The sequence below is a fragment of the Manis javanica genome, chromosome 2 (assembly GCF_040802235.1).
Source record: "Manis javanica isolate MJ-LG chromosome 2, MJ_LKY, whole genome shotgun sequence".
NCBI lineage: Eukaryota > Metazoa > Chordata > Mammalia > Pholidota > Manidae > Manis > Manis javanica.
Genome location: NC_133157.1, coordinates 51,839,874 through 51,858,512, shown reverse-complemented (window position 1 = coordinate 51,858,512; position 18,639 = coordinate 51,839,874). Strand labels below are relative to the sequence as shown.

Genomic DNA, 18,639 nt, shown 5'->3' with positions numbered 1-18,639 from the left:
AGTGCAGTGTGGGGAACAAATGTGGTGTGGATGTTTTTGGTTAGTTCTGCGACTGAATTGGAGTTGGCAGCTCATGTCCTGTGTTATCGTAAAATAACATGTACCAAAGTGTTAGACAGGAGACATCCTTCTTTATATTACTTTCTTTAAAGAATGAGCACTCACTTTTCTCAAGTGGAGTAGATTATCTAATTAGGCTTCATGTGATTTAATGAGAGATAAACCATTAAATTAAAAAAATTGTTTGATAAACACATTATTTACTGAAATAAAAATCTCTTGGCAGTGTATTACCGTAGGAAAGGACATGACAGCCAGCTAATGGTAAAATATGTAATCATTTTATGTTACATAAAGAACTCTGTTGTTCATAGTGGTTGGAAACAGACATAGTTATAGTGTAATACTGTACTTGCATTATAGGCAAAAATGCATATAGTTAAATTGTCTTGTGGTGTATATGAATTTGTGTTGGATTTTGTATTTTAATCTGAATTCCATTATGCCTTCTGCATGTGCTTTGTTGATTACATTAGGGTTGGAGACTAATGAGACAGTTTATGATACACTAGTTCTGTTAAGCAATATTGCAAAAAAACCAAATTAGTGTTCCTTTAGCACCCTCTGCTGGAAATAAAAATTTATTCAAAAGGCTAGATTTTAAATCTTGAAAGAGCTTTAATTTGTTACAAAGCCCACTTTTAGAAGGAGTTTGTTTTAAAATTTGCATATTTTTTTGTATGTCCTTACTGATTAATTGATAGTTCATATAATAGTTTATAAATTAGTTTTATAAGTTAGTTTTCTTCTGGACTTTTCATTCAAAGCTGGGATTTAGGAAAATAAAGATGTGCTCTCTGGTTTATTATTTTAAACTGTCCAGTTTAGTCTATACAGGAAAAACCTCTTGACTTTTGCAGTGAAAAGTCATATAATTAATTTATATGACATGACATATACATAAGAAATGAAAAGAGTTGATTCTTTTATCATAGAATGACTGAATATTCTGTATTTTAATGTAAGACTACTATTTTGATAGAGAAACTTATGCATATGCTTTTTGGAATCTGAAAAAATATATTAACACTCTTAGACTGGTTTCTTCCCTCTGTCTGCCCTTTACTAGCTTTTTGCTTATTCTGATCCTTTATTCTAAATGTTTATGGCTATTGCCTTGTGACTGTTTAGACTTTTTCTGACTTCTGGGATCTAAAATGAGCATACTGAATATGAAGAAAGTCGACTTTAATTCTTTAAGAACAGGAACTTCATTTTGTATTATGTTAAATTTTTAAAAAACTACTATTGGGTAATACCCATTTTAATCTGACCAAATTTTAAAAAAAATTTTTATTAAGGTATTATTGATATCCACTCTTATGAAGGTTTCACATGAAAAAGTAAATGTGGTTACTACATTTACCCATATTATCAAATCCCCACCCATACCCCAATGCAGTCACCGTCCATCAGTGCAGCAAGATGCCACAGATTCACTATTTGCCTTCTCTGTGCTGCACTGTTTTCCCCATGTTTAATCTGACTAAACTTAAAGTATTTCCCTGCTCTGATATGCACCATGCTTTGTACCTATAACCATTGGGGAATCCCTTGTTTTTAGGATTCAAAGGCAACATTTAGAGGTCAACTTTTTTTCAGAAATCAGGAAGCTTGACTTAGGTGACTGTCACTTCTCTGACATTGCCTTTGGTTCTTACACTCAGGGATTCTTCTTATATTTTATTTAGATTTACTTTGCATATCATAAAATTCACCCTTTAAAAGTATACAATTCAGCGTTTTTTAGTATATTCACAAAGTTGTACAACCATTACCAGTATCTAATTCCAGAACGTTCTTATCACCCCCATAAAGCAGTCACTGCTCATTCCTCCTTCTCCCATTAGCTACTGACAATGAGTAATATTCTTTCTGTATCTATGGATTTGCCTATTTTGGACATTTCATATAAATAAAGTCATACAGTATGTGGCCTTTTGTGTCTGGTTTCATTCACTTAACGTATAGTTTTAAGGTTCATCTATGTTACAGCATATATTGGTATTTCATTCCTTTTTATGGTCAAATAGTATTCCTCTTTATGGATGTACTTTATCTCTTCATTGATTGATGGATGTTTGGGTTGTTTCTGCCTTTGGGCTATTATGAAAAGTGCTGTTAATGTCTGTTTTTGTTCAGACATGTTTTTATTTCTTTTGCGTCTGTACCGAGGATAGGAATTGCTGGCTCATATGGTAACTGCTTAAAATTTTGAGTAACTGCCAAACTGTTTTACGTAGTGTCAGCCCCTTTTACATTCCTACCAGTAATATATGAAGTTTCTAATTTCTCTACATCCTCCCTGATACTTACTATTTTCCATTTTTTAAATGATAGCCAACCTAGAGGGCATGAAGATGTTTTGATTTGCATTTCTCTAATGACTAATAATATTGAGCATCACTACATTTCATTACATCATTTCATGTACTTACTGGCCATATGCATACCTTCTTTGGAGAAATGTCTGTTCAAGCCCTTTACCCATTTTTTAAATTGAGTTGTTTGCCTTTTTGTTATAGGAGTTCTTTATATATTCTGAATACTAGACCCTTGTCAGATATATGATTTGTAAATATTTTCTCCCATCCTCCAGGCTTTCTTTTCATTTTCTTGATAATGTCCTTTTATGCTCAAAAGTTTAAAATTTTGATGCCCAATTTATCTGTTTTCTTCTTTTGTTGCTCCTGCTTTGGTGTCATGTTTCAAAATCAATCCATTGCCAAACCTTAGGTTATGAACATTTACCTGTATATTTTATTGTAACAGTTTTATGGTTTTAGCTCTTACCTTTAAATCATTGGTCCATTTGAATTCAGTTTTATTTATGATGGGAGGTAGGAGTCCAGATTTATTCTTTTGCTTGTGTATATCTAGTTGTTTCAGCACCATTTAATGAAAAAATGATTCTTTTTCTTTGAATGGTTTTGCCACCATTGTAAAAAATCTATTGACCGTTGATGCATGGGAATATTTCTGGACTCACAGTTCTTATCTATGGATTTATGTATCTGTCCTTATGCCAGTTCCATAGTTTTGATTGCTGTAGCTTTATACTAGTTTTGAGATCAAGAAATGTGAGTCTTCCAACTTTGTTCTTCTTTTTCAAGGTTGTCATGTTAACTTTTTGAGAAATCTGTTAGTGAAAATTATTTGACTTCACTCCTATGTTTCTCATGTTCTTATGATGATAAAATTTCTTTTTCATGTAATAGCAAAGAATATCCCATGGGACTAATATTGTTGTGAAACATGTTTTGAAAAACGTCGAAATGAGTATGAAGAAATTCTTTGATTTGTCTTAATATTTCAACAGTATGGGTAGAAATTGATTGATTTAAACTCCTGCCTTCCTGTTCACTTTTTCTGTTTAAGTAGGAAGGGCTTAATTCATTCTAATGATCTTTTGTTGTTAAAATATAATTTTGTGGGGTAAATAATGATATCAGCACCATACTTCCTCATTAACTTTAATACCTTTGGTTTTGTTGCTATTTAAAAAGAATTCAAATATAGAAAATTTCAGTCATACATCAAAGCAGAGAGAATACTATATAATGAACCCATCACTACTGAACTGTCTATATTTGGCAGACAGAACTCCAGTCATGGCTTTTTTCCTACTGTTATCCTGAGACGTGCAGCTGAATGTTACCATAGCCCTACTTGCCTAACCTCTAACAGGCTTTTGGTCATGACTAGTTCCCTCCTTGGAACTAGGAATCCAGTGCTTCCCATGGTTGCATTTTTCAACAAAAATAACATTCAAGATGAAGCTCTTGACTTCTGATTCTGGTCAGAAGCTGACTCCTGCCTGAAGAAATCGATACATTAGTCTTTAATGAAAACTTGTACTTTGTGAAAGACACTGTTAAGAGAATGAAAATATGGGCTGTAGACTGGGAGTAAATATTTGTAAATTACATGTAGCTATATTATATAATGCACTCTTAAAACTCAATAATAAGAAAACAACCCAATTAAAAAGTGGAGAAAAGATTTGAGCAGATTCTTCACCAAAGAAGATACAGATGATAAATAAATACATGAAAAGATGTTCAGTGTCATTAGTCATTAGGGAAATGGAAATTGAAACTACAGTGAGATACCATTACATGCCTATTTGAATAGCTAACCAGAGAAAACAAAATAAAACAAAGAAAACAAAAAAATGGCCATGACAAGTGTTGGTGAGGATACATAAAATTGAAAACAGTTTGGAAAACAGTTTGGCAGTTGTATAATGCATTAAACATACATCTACCATTTGACCGAGTCATTCTACCCTTCATTCTACCCCAAAAATATGAATGTATATGTCCATATAAAGACCCGTACATAAATGCTTATGGCAGTTCCATTTATAATAGCCTGAATGGAAACAACCCAGGTGTCCATCCACAGGTGAACAGATAAACCATTGTGGTGGGTCAGCACAGTGGAACACTAACACTAAAGAGGAATGGACTGTTGATACATGTAACCATGTGTTTAAATCTCAAAATAATTATGTTGGGAGAAAGAAGCCATACAATGAAGAGTATATACTGTATGATCCTATTTATATGAAATTCCAGAAAATTCAAATTGATCTATAGTGACAAAAAGCAGATCAATGGTTACTTGAGGTGATGAGAACTGGATAAAAAAATTACCAAGGCACATAAGGAATCTTTTAGGAGGACTGGAAATATTTTCCATATTGATTATTGCAGTGGTTTGGGGATGTATATAAGAAACCGTATTTCTTCACAGGGACAAGGGAAGCAGACAGCATGTCCATTAATACCTTTTAATTTGTTTCAGGCAACTACTCTACGAGTGAGGAAATTAGAAGAAAATATTGAAGCAGAAAGAGCAGCACATTTGGAATCAAAATTTAATTCTGAAATTATTCAGGTAAAATGTAAACACATTTTTTCTTTTGTATGGACTTTATTAAGCTGGGTGAAACAGCATTATATTCAGAGATCTAAGGTGTGTGGTTAGAATGACTAGCATATTGTTCAGACATGCATTATTCTGCATACTGTAAGAATATAGTTGAGGATAGTCTGTACTAAATTGGGGGAGTTGGCACACTACAGCCCACAGGCCAAATCTCACTCATTGCCTGTTATGAAAATTTTCTCTTGTCTATGGTGGTTTTTGTGCTGCAGCAGTGAAGTATAGTAGCTGCGATAAAGACCTTACGGCCTGCAAAGTCCAAATTATGTACCATCTGGCCCATTACAGAAAGAATTGCTGATCAGAGTGTTTTTATCACCAGCCACAGGGTGAATTTCTTTCTGAAAACACTTAAAAAATATGCATCTTAATTTTAATCAGTGTCTATCTTATGCACATCACTATATTAAGAACTGTATAAAGGCGAAGGAACTTATATTCCATTACCAGAAACACTATATATCTATACATCTATATATATATAGATATAGGTACATGTATAGATAGAAATATGAAATACTGAAACACTGTGGGAGCATAATAAAGAGAAGGATTAAATCTAAGAGGGGAAGTAAATGAAGGCATCCTAAGGGAAGTGTTCTTTCTTTAGGTCTCAGAGAATGAGAAGGAACTTCTAAGAGAAGTGAAGGCCTATTTACTGGGGGTTGGCAAACTGTTGCCCATGGATCAAGTTAACCCACAGTCTGTTGCAAATAAAGTTTTACATAAAGTTCCATATATCAATTCTCTTAATTTAATTTGGATTTTTTAAAAACTTAGACTTTTTCCTGCACCAAATTTTATTTGATAGAATTTATCTAATTGCCTAAACAGGTCTTAATGTAAGATGCAACTAAGTTTGTAAGAATTTTACTTTAAAGTTTTTTACTTTTATATTTAATGAAATAACTCTTTCACCTGCAAATTTCTCAGACTGAACTCATACATTTGAGTGTATCTGTATGTCCAGCAAATTTGTGTAAGTCAAACTTAAAAAAAAAATTATTGGGTCACCCAAAATGGCATCAATAAACAGTAAGTTTGAAGTCTTAAATTCATGAGAGAAGTATAATTCAAAATTAAGTTTTTCATTATTGTTACAATGTATCTCTGGGAATATGTAGTTGAGAAGTATATTGAAAATTACTACATGTACATTTTTTGCTTGTATAGTTGGAAATTTATCTGCCTTTGTGCTATGCCCTAGAAAAAAGCAAAAGTTTATATTTGAACCCCGTATCTATAAATATTGACAAATATTTTCAGTGAGGTACACCTTGTAAAATTCAATTTCAGACTAGTTTAAAAGCAATGAGACTACTAAATGGTTGTAATTAATTATTTTATCTGTATAAACTGTAGTTAAATTTATGTTTGAAGTATTCTGTTACTAAATTTGGGTACTGTGTCATAAAAATGAGAAAGTAGTGTCAAAAGAGTTGCCTCAGAATTGTTAACTTGAAGTCTACTTTTCTTTCATTTGGATTGGTTTATCATTGTGATTGAGTGTGCTTATTTTCTGAAAGAGGATAGCAATGCAGACAGAAGGAAATGTTTCTTTGATTTATTGTTTTACTTATTAATGTTGGATTTAAGCAAAACAGCAAAGAATAAAGTTTAAAAAGACCAAATTTGAAAATTTAAAAAGTTGCATCTACCTATCTGTTCTCCTTCCTTCCTTTAATGCAAGAATAAATTTTCAATTTTCCAAAATATTTTTGGTTAATTAGAAATTGTTATTCTAGTGATTATTTTGGCAGAGATTAATTTATGAAACATTTCCGTATTGTCTGTTGCCTCGTTTTTTTGGTGAGTCCATCTTTCCTAACTCATGTTGTCTTTCACCATACCTGGGAAACTCGAATCATGCAGAGTTGACAGCTTCTCTCTGATTTCATGGCGCTTTGTGTATGCCTCTGTGAGCAAGCTCTTCCTTACTACATTTGGTTGTAGTCTGTCCTCTCCTAAAGACTAGCATCTCATCAAGAGCCACGGCTGTCTACTTTCTTGATTATTGTATGTATCTATATATTGTATATATCTCATTGCCTGGCACATAGGAAGTGCTTCACAAAATTTATCTAAACATTTAGTAAGTAAATAACATATATTTATATTTAATATTAAATGCGTATTAATATTAAATATTGTTTCATTTGGTCTTTGTAGCAACCCTGTAGATAGTCTAATATTATTATTATTATTTACTGTTTTCTGATGGAGTTATAATGGTTTGTAGTAGTATGTCAAAGGTCATATAAGTTAATTTGAAGAGCTAGAATTCAAACTTGAGTTTTATGGTTCTAAAGTCCATTTCTATCTAGTGTAAAGCTTTTTTTCCCCAGCCCCTTCTTTTTTTGAACTTAGCAAACTGTTTTATTTTTAATTTAATTTTCTGAAAAGGTAAAATAGTTCAAAAATCAAAATTTTTAAGAACTCTTGCTTTCACTCCTTTCTGTCTGTCACATCCTTTTACTCTCTTGCCTGCTACTTACTCTTATTTTTTCCACTTGTTTACTCAAAATAAAGCATACTACATACACCGATCTGGACTTCTCTTTTCAATATACATTAACAGTACACAGATAACTTGCTTTTCAAAAGTTGTTTTGCAGCCTTTTTACAGTTACATGTTATTCTTCATGGGAATGCACTTTGTTTATTCTACTGTTGGTGTATACAGGGAACCTAATTTTTCAAATGTTTTATTAGGCAAAAGTATACTTCAAGTATAAAAGTACAGAGATAGTAAAATGAACTTCCCAAGTACCATCCATCACTTTGACACTTATCCTTAGGTCAATCATGTTTTATCTATTATCCCTACTTACTCCCCACCACATTATTTTGAAGCAGATCCCAGTATTCATATTACTACCCCCAAAGATATTTTAGCCAATTAGTATTACTTGATAATAAAAGTTTTACTTTTCCACAGTAAGAAGTCTCTAGGAATAAAAAGATCTGTTATATTTCTTAGACTATAATGATGTTCATGTAATGCTATTTCTCATAAGAGGGGAAGAATACTTCTCTTTAGTTTTCAATAGCACTTAATTTATTACATTTTATAAAAGGAGTGTCCAAATGGATTAGTAGGTCAAAATTAAGCACTTTGACGGGCCAGGTTACATCCTATCAGCCTGTCCTTTTCCACAGGTAACTGTTTTTCCACCCCACTTCCCTTCCATTAAACATGTTAAGAAAGGGAATAAACTGTCTTCTGCTTATTTTTCTTTTTAAACCAGAGCAGAAAGAAGTGTTTGGATGAATGATAATTTGCTGTTGAGATAATCAAGTTGAGATTAATGCTAACATTTCCTAGTTTGCCTTAATTTCTTCTCTGTCATCTGATAGTTACGGATTCGAGACCTTGAAGGAGCTTTGCAGGTAGAAAAGGCCAGCCATGCAGAAGCTGTTGCTGATTTGGAAATGATCAATAATGAATTCAAAGAAGTTGAAAGTGCCTATGAGCGAGAAAAGCATAATGCACAGGAGAGCTTTGTAAGGCTAAGCTTGTAAGTGTTTTACTGTAAAATTCTCTGAATATGGTTTATGAAACTTGTCTTAATATGAATGTGTAGTATTTTAGATACAGTTCCTTTTAATGGCAGTGATAGAATGGGGGTAAAGGGCTTCATAGAACATAACTATACTTCCCTGTGTAAGTAAATAAAGGAATGCTTTTTTAGATTTTGAAGTATCATGGCTCTTCTAAATAATTTCAGAGGGCAGTTCTTACATGAGAAAGTAAATGTATAAATGTATTTTTGTATTGTATTTACTGATGTAATACAGCGTTTTTAAAGGCCTTGATTTCTATGCTACTTAAAATGATCTATGTAAAGCTAGATAATGTTTGAGACTTTCTCAGACTGCAGAAATAATAGTAGTAGGACTAAATACTGCTATTAGTGGCTGGCATGCATTGTGGCTCACTTAGTGCTTAGCATTGTATGGCTTCATTTTATTTATGTAACACCCTACAGGTAGCTACTCTTTTTATCCCTGTTTTACTCATGTGAAATTGGGCTTAATGAGGGCAGGGAAACACAGCTAGTAAGTGGCAGAGTCAGGATCTTTTTTAATTCTAAAGCTTTCCATCTGGAACATTCTGTAAGATGCTTTAAGTTTGTAATTCTTTAATGTTTCCAGAAAAAAAGTCAAGGGCAAAATGCATACAACCATTGGTATGTGACATGATAATAGGTTGGTACATTAGAGTTTTGTATGTATTTTTAATATTACTTTCTATTTATGACAAATAGATAATTGTTTTTTATTTACAGCAGTATTACAAAGATTCCTTTAAAATACTTCATTTCACTTAAGGAGTGAGTTAAAACATTATTTAAATAGCAAAAATAATAAAGATGGCTATTGGAAAACTGAAGTTGAAAAAATATAAAATTTTTAATTTTGATTACCTTTATTAGTTATGTTTATAATATTTTAAACCAGTAATTCTGAACTGAATTTTCTTCCTTCCTTTAGGATGACCCCATCTTTCATTTCCCTTATGTAATATGACAGCCACTTCCATTGCAATTTTCTATAGTATTAGAAGGCATGATAGGACATGAAGGATGATTGGATAAGTTATTCATTTTCTACCTGTACTTCTGAATCTTCTTCAGAATCTTCTTAAAAATATTTTAAAACCTTTTAGAGTCACAAACTTTCAAGTATTAATTTTTTAAAGTAGTTCTAAGTTTTGGATAATGTATCCCAAAAGGCAACTTAGCAGATTAGGTCTTTGAGGTAAATCATACCTTTAATTTACAACTTTGGGAGCAGGAAGTTTTGGGGTTGGACATGGTTTTACCTGTTGGAAAGAACTGATTAGCAGTTGGTGGTAATGAGATTAGAGAGAAAATGCTGCCTGAACTTTGCCTGTGTTTACAGTTCTTAAGTTTCTGTTTCCTCCCAGGTAGATCTAGGTAGGATCTTACTAAAAGGCAGAAGAAAGCTGTGTGTATGTTTTTCAGAGTTATAATTTTGGTCAACAGTTGCACAGTAATGAACATTCCTGCATGAATTATTTAAGATGCAATATATATGTATACATATATATTAGATGGATTATATATGTATATTTAACATTTTATATATACTTATTTAAAATAATTATATTTAATATATAAATACAACATATTTGATTATATATTTATAAATATATTACAAGTATATTTAAATATTAAATTGGTATATTTTAACTTAAAAAGTATGTATTTTAGAAGAGCTCAGCTAAGAATTTGATGACTGGCTCTTTTAATAAATATGCATATCTATCATACATATTTTAGAAAGAATATATATGTTCTATATTTTTGTAATCAAATTATCTAGTTATAAAATTTTTTTGTATCTAAAACTTGCAGTATGGAACTAAAACTTTTCAGTGGCCTTTTTATTTTAGAGTTTTCAGTATGTCAAGTCTTCATTAGATGGGGCAATTGTACTGGGCAATGGTAAAGAGAGCATGGTAATCCTAAAATCTGTTTTAAATTTAAATTTAACTTAAAACAAATACTAGTCAAAGTTTTGATACTGAATGAACTGAATCTATATTTATATCATTACACTCAATATTTAGGAGCTTCTTTATTTTTCTAAATGTATCATCTAAAAGTCTAAAAATAAGAAAAGTATTCTAATAGCAGTATTATTGTTTACATTCTCGGTCAGAGCCCTCAAATGGCTGTTTGTTAAAAAAGCTTGTTACTGTTCTGAAATTCTTCGCTGAGCTCTCTGAAAATAAATGATACAATGGGAACCAGTGGGAAAGAAGGTGTCATAACTATAAGAAAGGGAGGTTTCCTTCTCACCTTCCCTTTCTCGCCTAAATCCCTCAACCTTCCAAGTCCTGACTCTTCTCTATTGGAGTTCAGAGCTGGGGGCTCCCATTAACCATCCTTTACTTCCTGACTACTCCTGCCCCTTGGGTGGGCTGTTGGCAGATTAAAGAGAAAGGAATGTTGACTGTTCAGAGCAAGTGCCATTTAAAAATTGGCTGTATATTTGATTGTCACCCGAATGTAGGTAGTGTGGACTTCTTTATATTGAGTCCCTCTATCTCCTGCACTGCAGCTTAAAAATTACAGGAAACAGGTCTACTGTATTTATGAGGAAGATCTCAGATTAAAAACAGTGGCAACACTTTAGTTTGAATTGAAATGATGCATTTGGTGGCAGATTTTAAACTACTGCCTCCATCAAACTACTGCTTCCAAGCTGCCTCTCATCATACTTCCATACAAGAATGTAAATACAGCTTAATGCCAGCCTGAGGAAAATTTAAATGGGAAGGCAAATCCTTTGAAAAGAAAATGTTGTGATTTCACAGTGCATGTGAATGATACTTGATTTTTCTTGCATTTGGAATTTTCACGCTACCGCACCAGTCCCGCTTCTTTGGGCATTCAGAATAAACTGTTCCATTTGTAATGTTATACTTGCATTTGAAAATTGATAGGACTGTTTTCTCTCTTGAGGCAGTGTCTGAGCTAATTGAACTATAGTGGGTTTTGTTCATCAAAAATAATGGTGAGAACAAATCAGCACCAACCAAATCTATTTTGCTAATAGCCTTGGGCGTAGTGAAATACCTGCTAACAAGAAAGGTCTTATGCCTTTAGAATATAAAAGTGTATGCTCCTGTTCATTTGAAAAAATGAAGTGGGCGTTTGGCATGAAAACAGAATAGATAATAATACATCTGTCATTTGTGTTAAGCTGTATAATGGGACGTGAAAAAAGCATATTTGAAAAACCTGCTCTAACACTTTAACTTTTCAGATTAGAAAGAGAGTATTTCTCCAAAAACAAGAAATTAAATGAAGAAATTGAGGAGCAGAAGAAAGTAATTACAGATCTTTCTAAGAGACTTCAGTATAATGAAAAAAGTTGCAGTGAATTACAGGAAGAACTTGTAATGGTAAGGATAAAAAAGAAAACCCTATGGCAGTTACTTTATTGGGTCAAATTTGATGTGTAACAGGTTTTTTTTCCTCACTAGATGTCATGAGATACTAGTATGAAAGGAATTTTAGTGACATTGATATAAAATTTAGAAATTGGAGATAGTGATTGCAACAAAGATGTATATAATTAAACCTCACTTCTTTGGAATAAATGGGAAAACTAACTGAATTAGTGAAAACTCTGAATTAGAGAATGTTGAAGTTTTTTCAGGTCTTTTTCTTTTCTTTGTGCATGCATAGCAGTGTTACTTAGGTGAAGGGGAATCTGAGGTTTATAATCAATAGATCTAGTGATTTAAAAACTCCCTTTTATAATCATTTTGCACCTGATCATTCTGTCTCCATTCTCCAATAACTAGCTTTCACAGCATCACCAAATTTATCTGTCTGAATATTGATCTGATCTTGTCACCATCCAGTTTAAAAAAATACATCAATGTCTCCTTGTTTTCAGAATGTGGTCCACCTTCTTGTCATGTAATCCAAGGTGCTTTGCTTTTCACCTCCATGTTCACTTTCCCAGCTTCTTTGGTCATTGCCCTCTATCTTGCTTCAGCCACTTTAGAGCATTCTTGGTTTCCTAAACTGTTCTTGGCTTTTTTATTTTCAAATCTTGCTTTCATTTAGCCTATTCCTTTTTTTTGACCCACACTGACTGAAATGCTCCTTCTTTTCCATTAACAAATTTCCATGTATCCTGTAATGCCCTGCTCTGATACCTCACAATCTGTGATTATTGAAAACACTATTACTTTAAATGATGTTTTTCTGTTTATGAAAAATTCATCTATCACTTTTCCTAAATATGTTTTTCTTGTATATATTTCTTTATTTTTTTCCCAATAGATTAGTGGCCTTTGAGTGGGGTGGTTTTCAAAATTTCTCCATGAAGAGGTACCTATCAAATAAAAAATTCTAAACCATAAAAATGGAATTTTTCTAGTTCTGCATCCTCAAAGTCTGGCTATAATTTTTGCTCTGAATTCATAATTATTTTTGACTGAAGAGAAAATGACTTGAGGGAGCTTTTACCCTTTGCTTTTGGTAATGAAACTTTGTTTTAATGATATCCCATGATCCTATGTACCCTGGTTGTCTTTGCCACAGTTATGTTTCTTTTGAACATAATTTTCTATCAATATTTTATAGAGTAAAGATGGGAAGCATAGATTACCTACAGGTAATTGTTCTCTCCCTTTGAGGTAGCAGCTTGTTTTCCAGGTTAGGATCATGTTCATGGCCATTATTCAAGTCTTAATTTTGTCTTTTACATTGCAAGAGAAAATTAAAACCACTTTCCTCTGTAGGTTTACTAGTGAGATCAAGGTAGTATTAAAATGTGCAAAGGCTTCAGGAAGTTTTGTGACTTAAAAATAACAGTTGTGTAACTTAGTTTAGCATAGCCTTTTAGAGCTAGAAGAGGCCTTAGAGATCATCTGGGTCAGGATACACAAAGTATTAAAAACCATTTGGAAAGGGGTAGCTCCCCCACCCTTTTCAAGAGATACAGTACAACTATAGAACATAATTTTGAGCAAGTCCAACCTGGATATGTTGACTCGTTTGTTGGTATTTAAGAAATGTGAACCCGGATATCTTTGTATTTTTATATTAGTTTAATTCTTCCTATTCAGTGTATGAATCGAAAAGATAATGATTAGCAAATGAGTGGTATATTATTATTATTATTATTATTGTTACTATTATTGTTAATGTTACAGAATAGATTTTCAACATAAAATATCTAAGGATTTAACACAATTAGTTTTATATTCTGTGTTACACACTGTTGAATTTGACTTTTAAAGTTTTGATTAAGATTGAACTATTAATTTCAAAATCTATAAATTTAATAATGATTTAATCAACTACTAAGTAAAACTGAATTTCTAGTTTAAACTGCTTAGTTTTCATGCTTATTAAAGTCCATCAGAGGCTCAACAGATCCAGCTGGGTATTTCGGTCATTACTCTGAGTTTTATATCTGCTTTACTTGAAGCAGGGGAGCTATCTTTTCAAATTGGTATTAGGATTTGCTTTGTGCTTTCTACAATGTAGTTTTTTTAAGTCCATCATTTCTTGAGATTTGTTTTTCTGCCACTCAGTGATATTTACGTAGAGCTCTAGAAGAGATCATATATTGAAAAGGGAATTCTAGATCTCATGAGTTTTGCTCAAAGAATATTTTATTCTCTAAAGAACTTATGGTTGAAAATGGTCAAGTGTATCTTTTTCCCCGTACTTTGGGGGGCTTCACTGATTATATAATTGTAATGATTGCTGGCATTAGGTAGGCTCTTGGAAAGTGCTTTGATTGCTATATTTTGTGGTAAAGTTAATGTTTCTTTTTTTCCTCTTTTTTTTTTATTAAGGTATCAGTGATATACACTCTTATGAAGGTTTTACATGAAAAACATTGTCGTTACTACATTCACCCATGTTATCAGGTCCCCAACCATACCCCATTGAAGTCAGTGTCCATCAGTGTAGTAAGATGCCACAGAGTCACTACTTTTCTTCTCTGTGCTGCACTATATTCCCTGTGACCTCCTCCAACACCATGTGTAACAATCGTAATACCCCTCAATCCCCTTCTCCCTCCCTCTCCCCTACCCTCCTCCACCCCTCCCCTTTGGTAACTACTAGTCCCTTCTTAGAGTCTGTGAGTCTGCTGCAGTTTTGTTCCTTCAGTTTTGCTTTGTTGTTATACTCCACAAATGAGGGAAATCTAAAGTTAATGTTTCTTGATAATATTTCTGCTTCAAATCTGTTAGGTTTGTTTTTAGGAGGACATATTTCTGAACTTGCATTCTAAATCAGTGGGTTAATAAATACTCTATTATGAATTTTTACTAAACAGTTATTGATTGTTGCTTTTCACCCAGAATGGAGTGTTGGCATAAGCATTTTTTTTTGCTAATATAAACATCACTTTCTGCCTTTCTTAGTGGCCCTTAAAATTTTCTTTTTTTTACCAAGAATGTATTGTTTTTTAAAATTATTTATCTATTTATTTATTTACTTAATTTTTTTATTTTTTGGTATCATTAATATACACTTACATGAACAATGTTGTGGTTACTAGATTCCCCCCATTATCAAGTCCCCACCACATACTCCATTACAGTCACTGTCCATCAGCATAGGTAAGATGCTATAGAGCCACTACTTGTCTTCTCTGTGCTATACTTCCTTCCCCATGCCACCCCCATATTATGTGTGCTAATCATAATCCCTTTCCCCCCATCCTCTCCAGTCCCTTTCCCTTTGGTAACTGTTAGTCCATTTTTGAGTTCTGTGATTCCGCTGCTCTTTTGTTCCTTCAGTTTTTACTTTGTTATTATGCTCCACAGATGAGTGAAATCATCTGGTACTTGTCTTTCTCAGCCTGGCTTACTTCACTGAGCATAATGTCCTCTAGCTCCATCCATGTTGTTACAAATGGTAGGATTTGTTTTCTTCTTATGGCTGAATAATATTCCATTGTGCATATGAACTACATCTTCTTTATCCATTCATCTGCTGATGGACACTTAGGTTGCTTCCATTTCTTGGCTATTGTAAATAGTGCTGCGATAAACATAGGGGTGCATCTGTCCTTTTCAAACTGGTCTGCTGCATTCTTAGGGTAAATTTCTAAGAATGGAATTCCTGGGTCAAATGATATTTCTATTTTGAGTTTTTTGAGGAACCTCCATACTGCTTTCCACAACAGCTGAACTAATTAACATTCCCTCCAGCAGTGTAGGAGTGTTCCCCTTTCTCCACAACCTCACCAACATTTGTTGTTGTTTGTCTTTTGGATGGTGGCCATCCTAACTGGTGTGAGGTGATATCTCATTGTGGTTTTAATTTGCATTTCTCTGATGATTAGTGATGTGGAGCATCTTTTCATGTGTCTGTTGGCCATCTGAATTTCTTCTTTGGAGAAGTGTCTGTTCAGATTCTGTGCCCATTTTTTAATTGGGCTATTTGATTTTTGTTTGTTGAGGTGCATGAGCTCTTTCTATACTTGTGATGTCAGCCTCTTATCAGATATGTCATTTATGAGTATATGTATTCATAGATACTGTAGGATGCGTTTTTGTTCTACTGATGGTGTCCTTTGCTGTACAGAAGCTTTTTAGTTTGATATAGTCCCACTTGTTCATTTTTGCTTTTGTTTCCCTTGCCTGTGGAGATATGTTCATGAAGAAGTTGCTCATGTTTAGATTCAAGAGAGTTTTGCCTATATTTTCTTCTAAGAGTTTTATGGTTTTATGACTTACATTCAGGTCTTTGATCCATTTTGAGTTTACTATTGTGTATGGGGTTAGACAGTAATCCAGTTTCATTCTCTTACATGTAGCTGTCCAGTTTTGCCAACACCAGCTGTTGAAGAGACTGTCATTTCCCCATTGTTTATCCACGGTTCCTTTATTGTATATTAATTGACTATATATGCTTGGGTTAATATCTGGACTCTCTATTCTCTTCCACTGGTCAATGGGTTTGTTCTTGTGTCAGGACCAAATTGTCTTGATTACTGTGGCTTTGTAGTAGAGCTTGAAGTTGGGAAGCGAGATTCCCCCCACTTTATTCTTCCTTCTCAGGATTGCTTTGGCTTTTCAGGGTCTTTTGTGGTTCCATATGAATTTTAGAACTTTTTGTTCCAGTTTGTTTAAGAATGCTGTTGGTATTTTGATATGGATTGCATTAAATCTGTAGATTGCTTTAGGCAGGATGGCCATTTTAACAATATTAATTCTTCCTACCCAAGAGCATGGGATGAATTTCCATTTATTGGTATCCTCTTTAATTTCTCTTAGGAATGTCTTGTAGTTTTCAGGGTATGGGTCTTTCACTTCCTTGGTTATTAGCTTTATTCCTAGATATTTTATTATTTTTGATGCAATTGTGAATGGAATTGTTTTCCTGATTTCTCTTTCTTCTAGTTCATCGTTAGTGTATAGGAAAGCTACAGATTTCTGTATGTTGATTTTGTATCCTGCAAGTTTGCTGAATTCAGATATTAGTTCTACTAGTTTTGGAGTGGATTCTTCAGGGTTTATAAAGTACAATATCATGTCATCTGCAAACAGTTTGACTTCTTCATTGCCAATATGGATGCCTTTTATTTCTTTGTGTTGTCTGATTGCTGTGGCTAGGACCTCCAGTACTATGTTGAATAGAAGTGGGGAGAGTGGGCATCCTTGTCTTGTTCCCAACCTTAGAAGAAAAGCTTTCAGCTTCTCATTGTTAAGTATGATCTTGGCTGTGTGTTTGTCATATGTGGCCTTTATTATGTTGAGGTACTTGCCCCCTGTACCCATTTTGTTGAGAGTTTTTATCATGAATGGATTTTGAATTTTGTCGAATGCTTTTTCTGTATCTGTGGGACTGATCATATGGTTTTTGTCCTTCCTTTTTGTTGATGTGGTGGATGATGTTGTTGGATTTTCAAATGTTGTACCATCCTTGCATTCCTGGGATGAATCCCACTTGATCATGGTGTATGATCCTCTTGATGTATTTTTGAATTCTGTTTGCTAATATTTTGTTGAATATTTTTGCATCTATGTTCATCAGGGATATTGGTCTGTAGTTGTCTTTTTTGTGATGTTTTTGCCTGGTTTTGATATTAGAGTGATGCTGGCTTCATAAAATGAGTTTGGAAGTAATCCCTCTCCTCTATTTTTTGGAAAACTTTAAGGAGAATGGGTATTATGTCTTCTCTATATGTTTGATAAAATTCAGCAGTGAATCTATCTGGCATGGGGGTTTTGTTCTTGCATAGTTTTTTGATTACCAATTCAATTTTATTGCTGGTAATTGGTCTGTTTAGATTTTCCGTTTATACCTGGGTCAGTCTTGGAAGGTTGTATCTTTCTAGGAAGTTGTCCATTTCTTCTAGGTTATCCAGTTTGTTAGCATGAAGATTTTCATAGTATTCTCCAATAATTATTTGTATTTCTGTGGTATCCGGCATTATTTTTCCTTTCTCATTTATGATTCTGTATATGTATGTAGATTCTCCTTTTTTCTTTATAAGTCTGGCTAGAGGTTTATCTATTTTGTTTATTTTCTCAAAGAACCAGCTTTTGGTTTCGTTGATTTTTTCCTATTGTTTTATTCTCCTGAATTTTTAAAATTTATTCTCTGATCTTTATTATGTCCTTCTTTCTGCTGACTTTAGGCCTCATTTGTTCTTTTTCCAGTTTCAATAATTGTGAATTTAGACTATTCATTTGGATTTGTTCTTCCTTCTTTAAATAGGCCCGGATTGCTATATACTTCCCTCTTAGAACTGCCTTCACTGTGTAGCCCTGAAGTTGGGGCATTGTGCTATTGTTTTCATTTGTCTCTATATATTGCTTGATCTCTATTTCAATTTGGTCATTGATCCATTGATTATTTAGGAGCATGTTGTTAAGCCTCTGTGTGTTTGTGGGCCTTTTTGTTTTCATTGTACAGTTTATTTCTAGTTTTACACCCTTGTGATCTGAGAAGTTGGTTGGTAGAATTTCAATCTTTTTGAATTTACTGAGGCTCTTTTTGTGGCCTATTATGTGGCTTATTTTGGAAAATGTCCCGTATGCACTTGAGAAGAATGTGTATTCTGCTTCTTTTGGGTGTAGACTTCTTTAGCTGTCTGTTAGGTCCATCT

General features: G+C 33.3%; 1 protein-coding gene across 8 annotated transcripts in view; it reads left to right on the top strand.

Moving 5' to 3' along the window:
• The window catches only part of CCDC171 (coiled-coil domain containing 171), a 353,248-nt gene that overhangs the window by 75,865 nt on the left and 258,744 nt on the right, over nucleotides 1-18,639 (top strand). For all 8 annotated transcript variants that reach the window (XM_073228479.1, XM_073228476.1, XM_073228477.1 and 5 more), the window contains 3 exons: nucleotides 4,870-4,962; nucleotides 8,368-8,528; nucleotides 11,809-11,947. In XM_073228479.1, coding sequence (XP_073084580.1) covers nucleotides 4,870-4,962; nucleotides 8,368-8,528; nucleotides 11,809-11,947 — 393 coding nt within the window. The remainder of the gene's footprint in view (nucleotides 1-4,869; nucleotides 4,963-8,367; nucleotides 8,529-11,808; nucleotides 11,948-18,639) is intronic.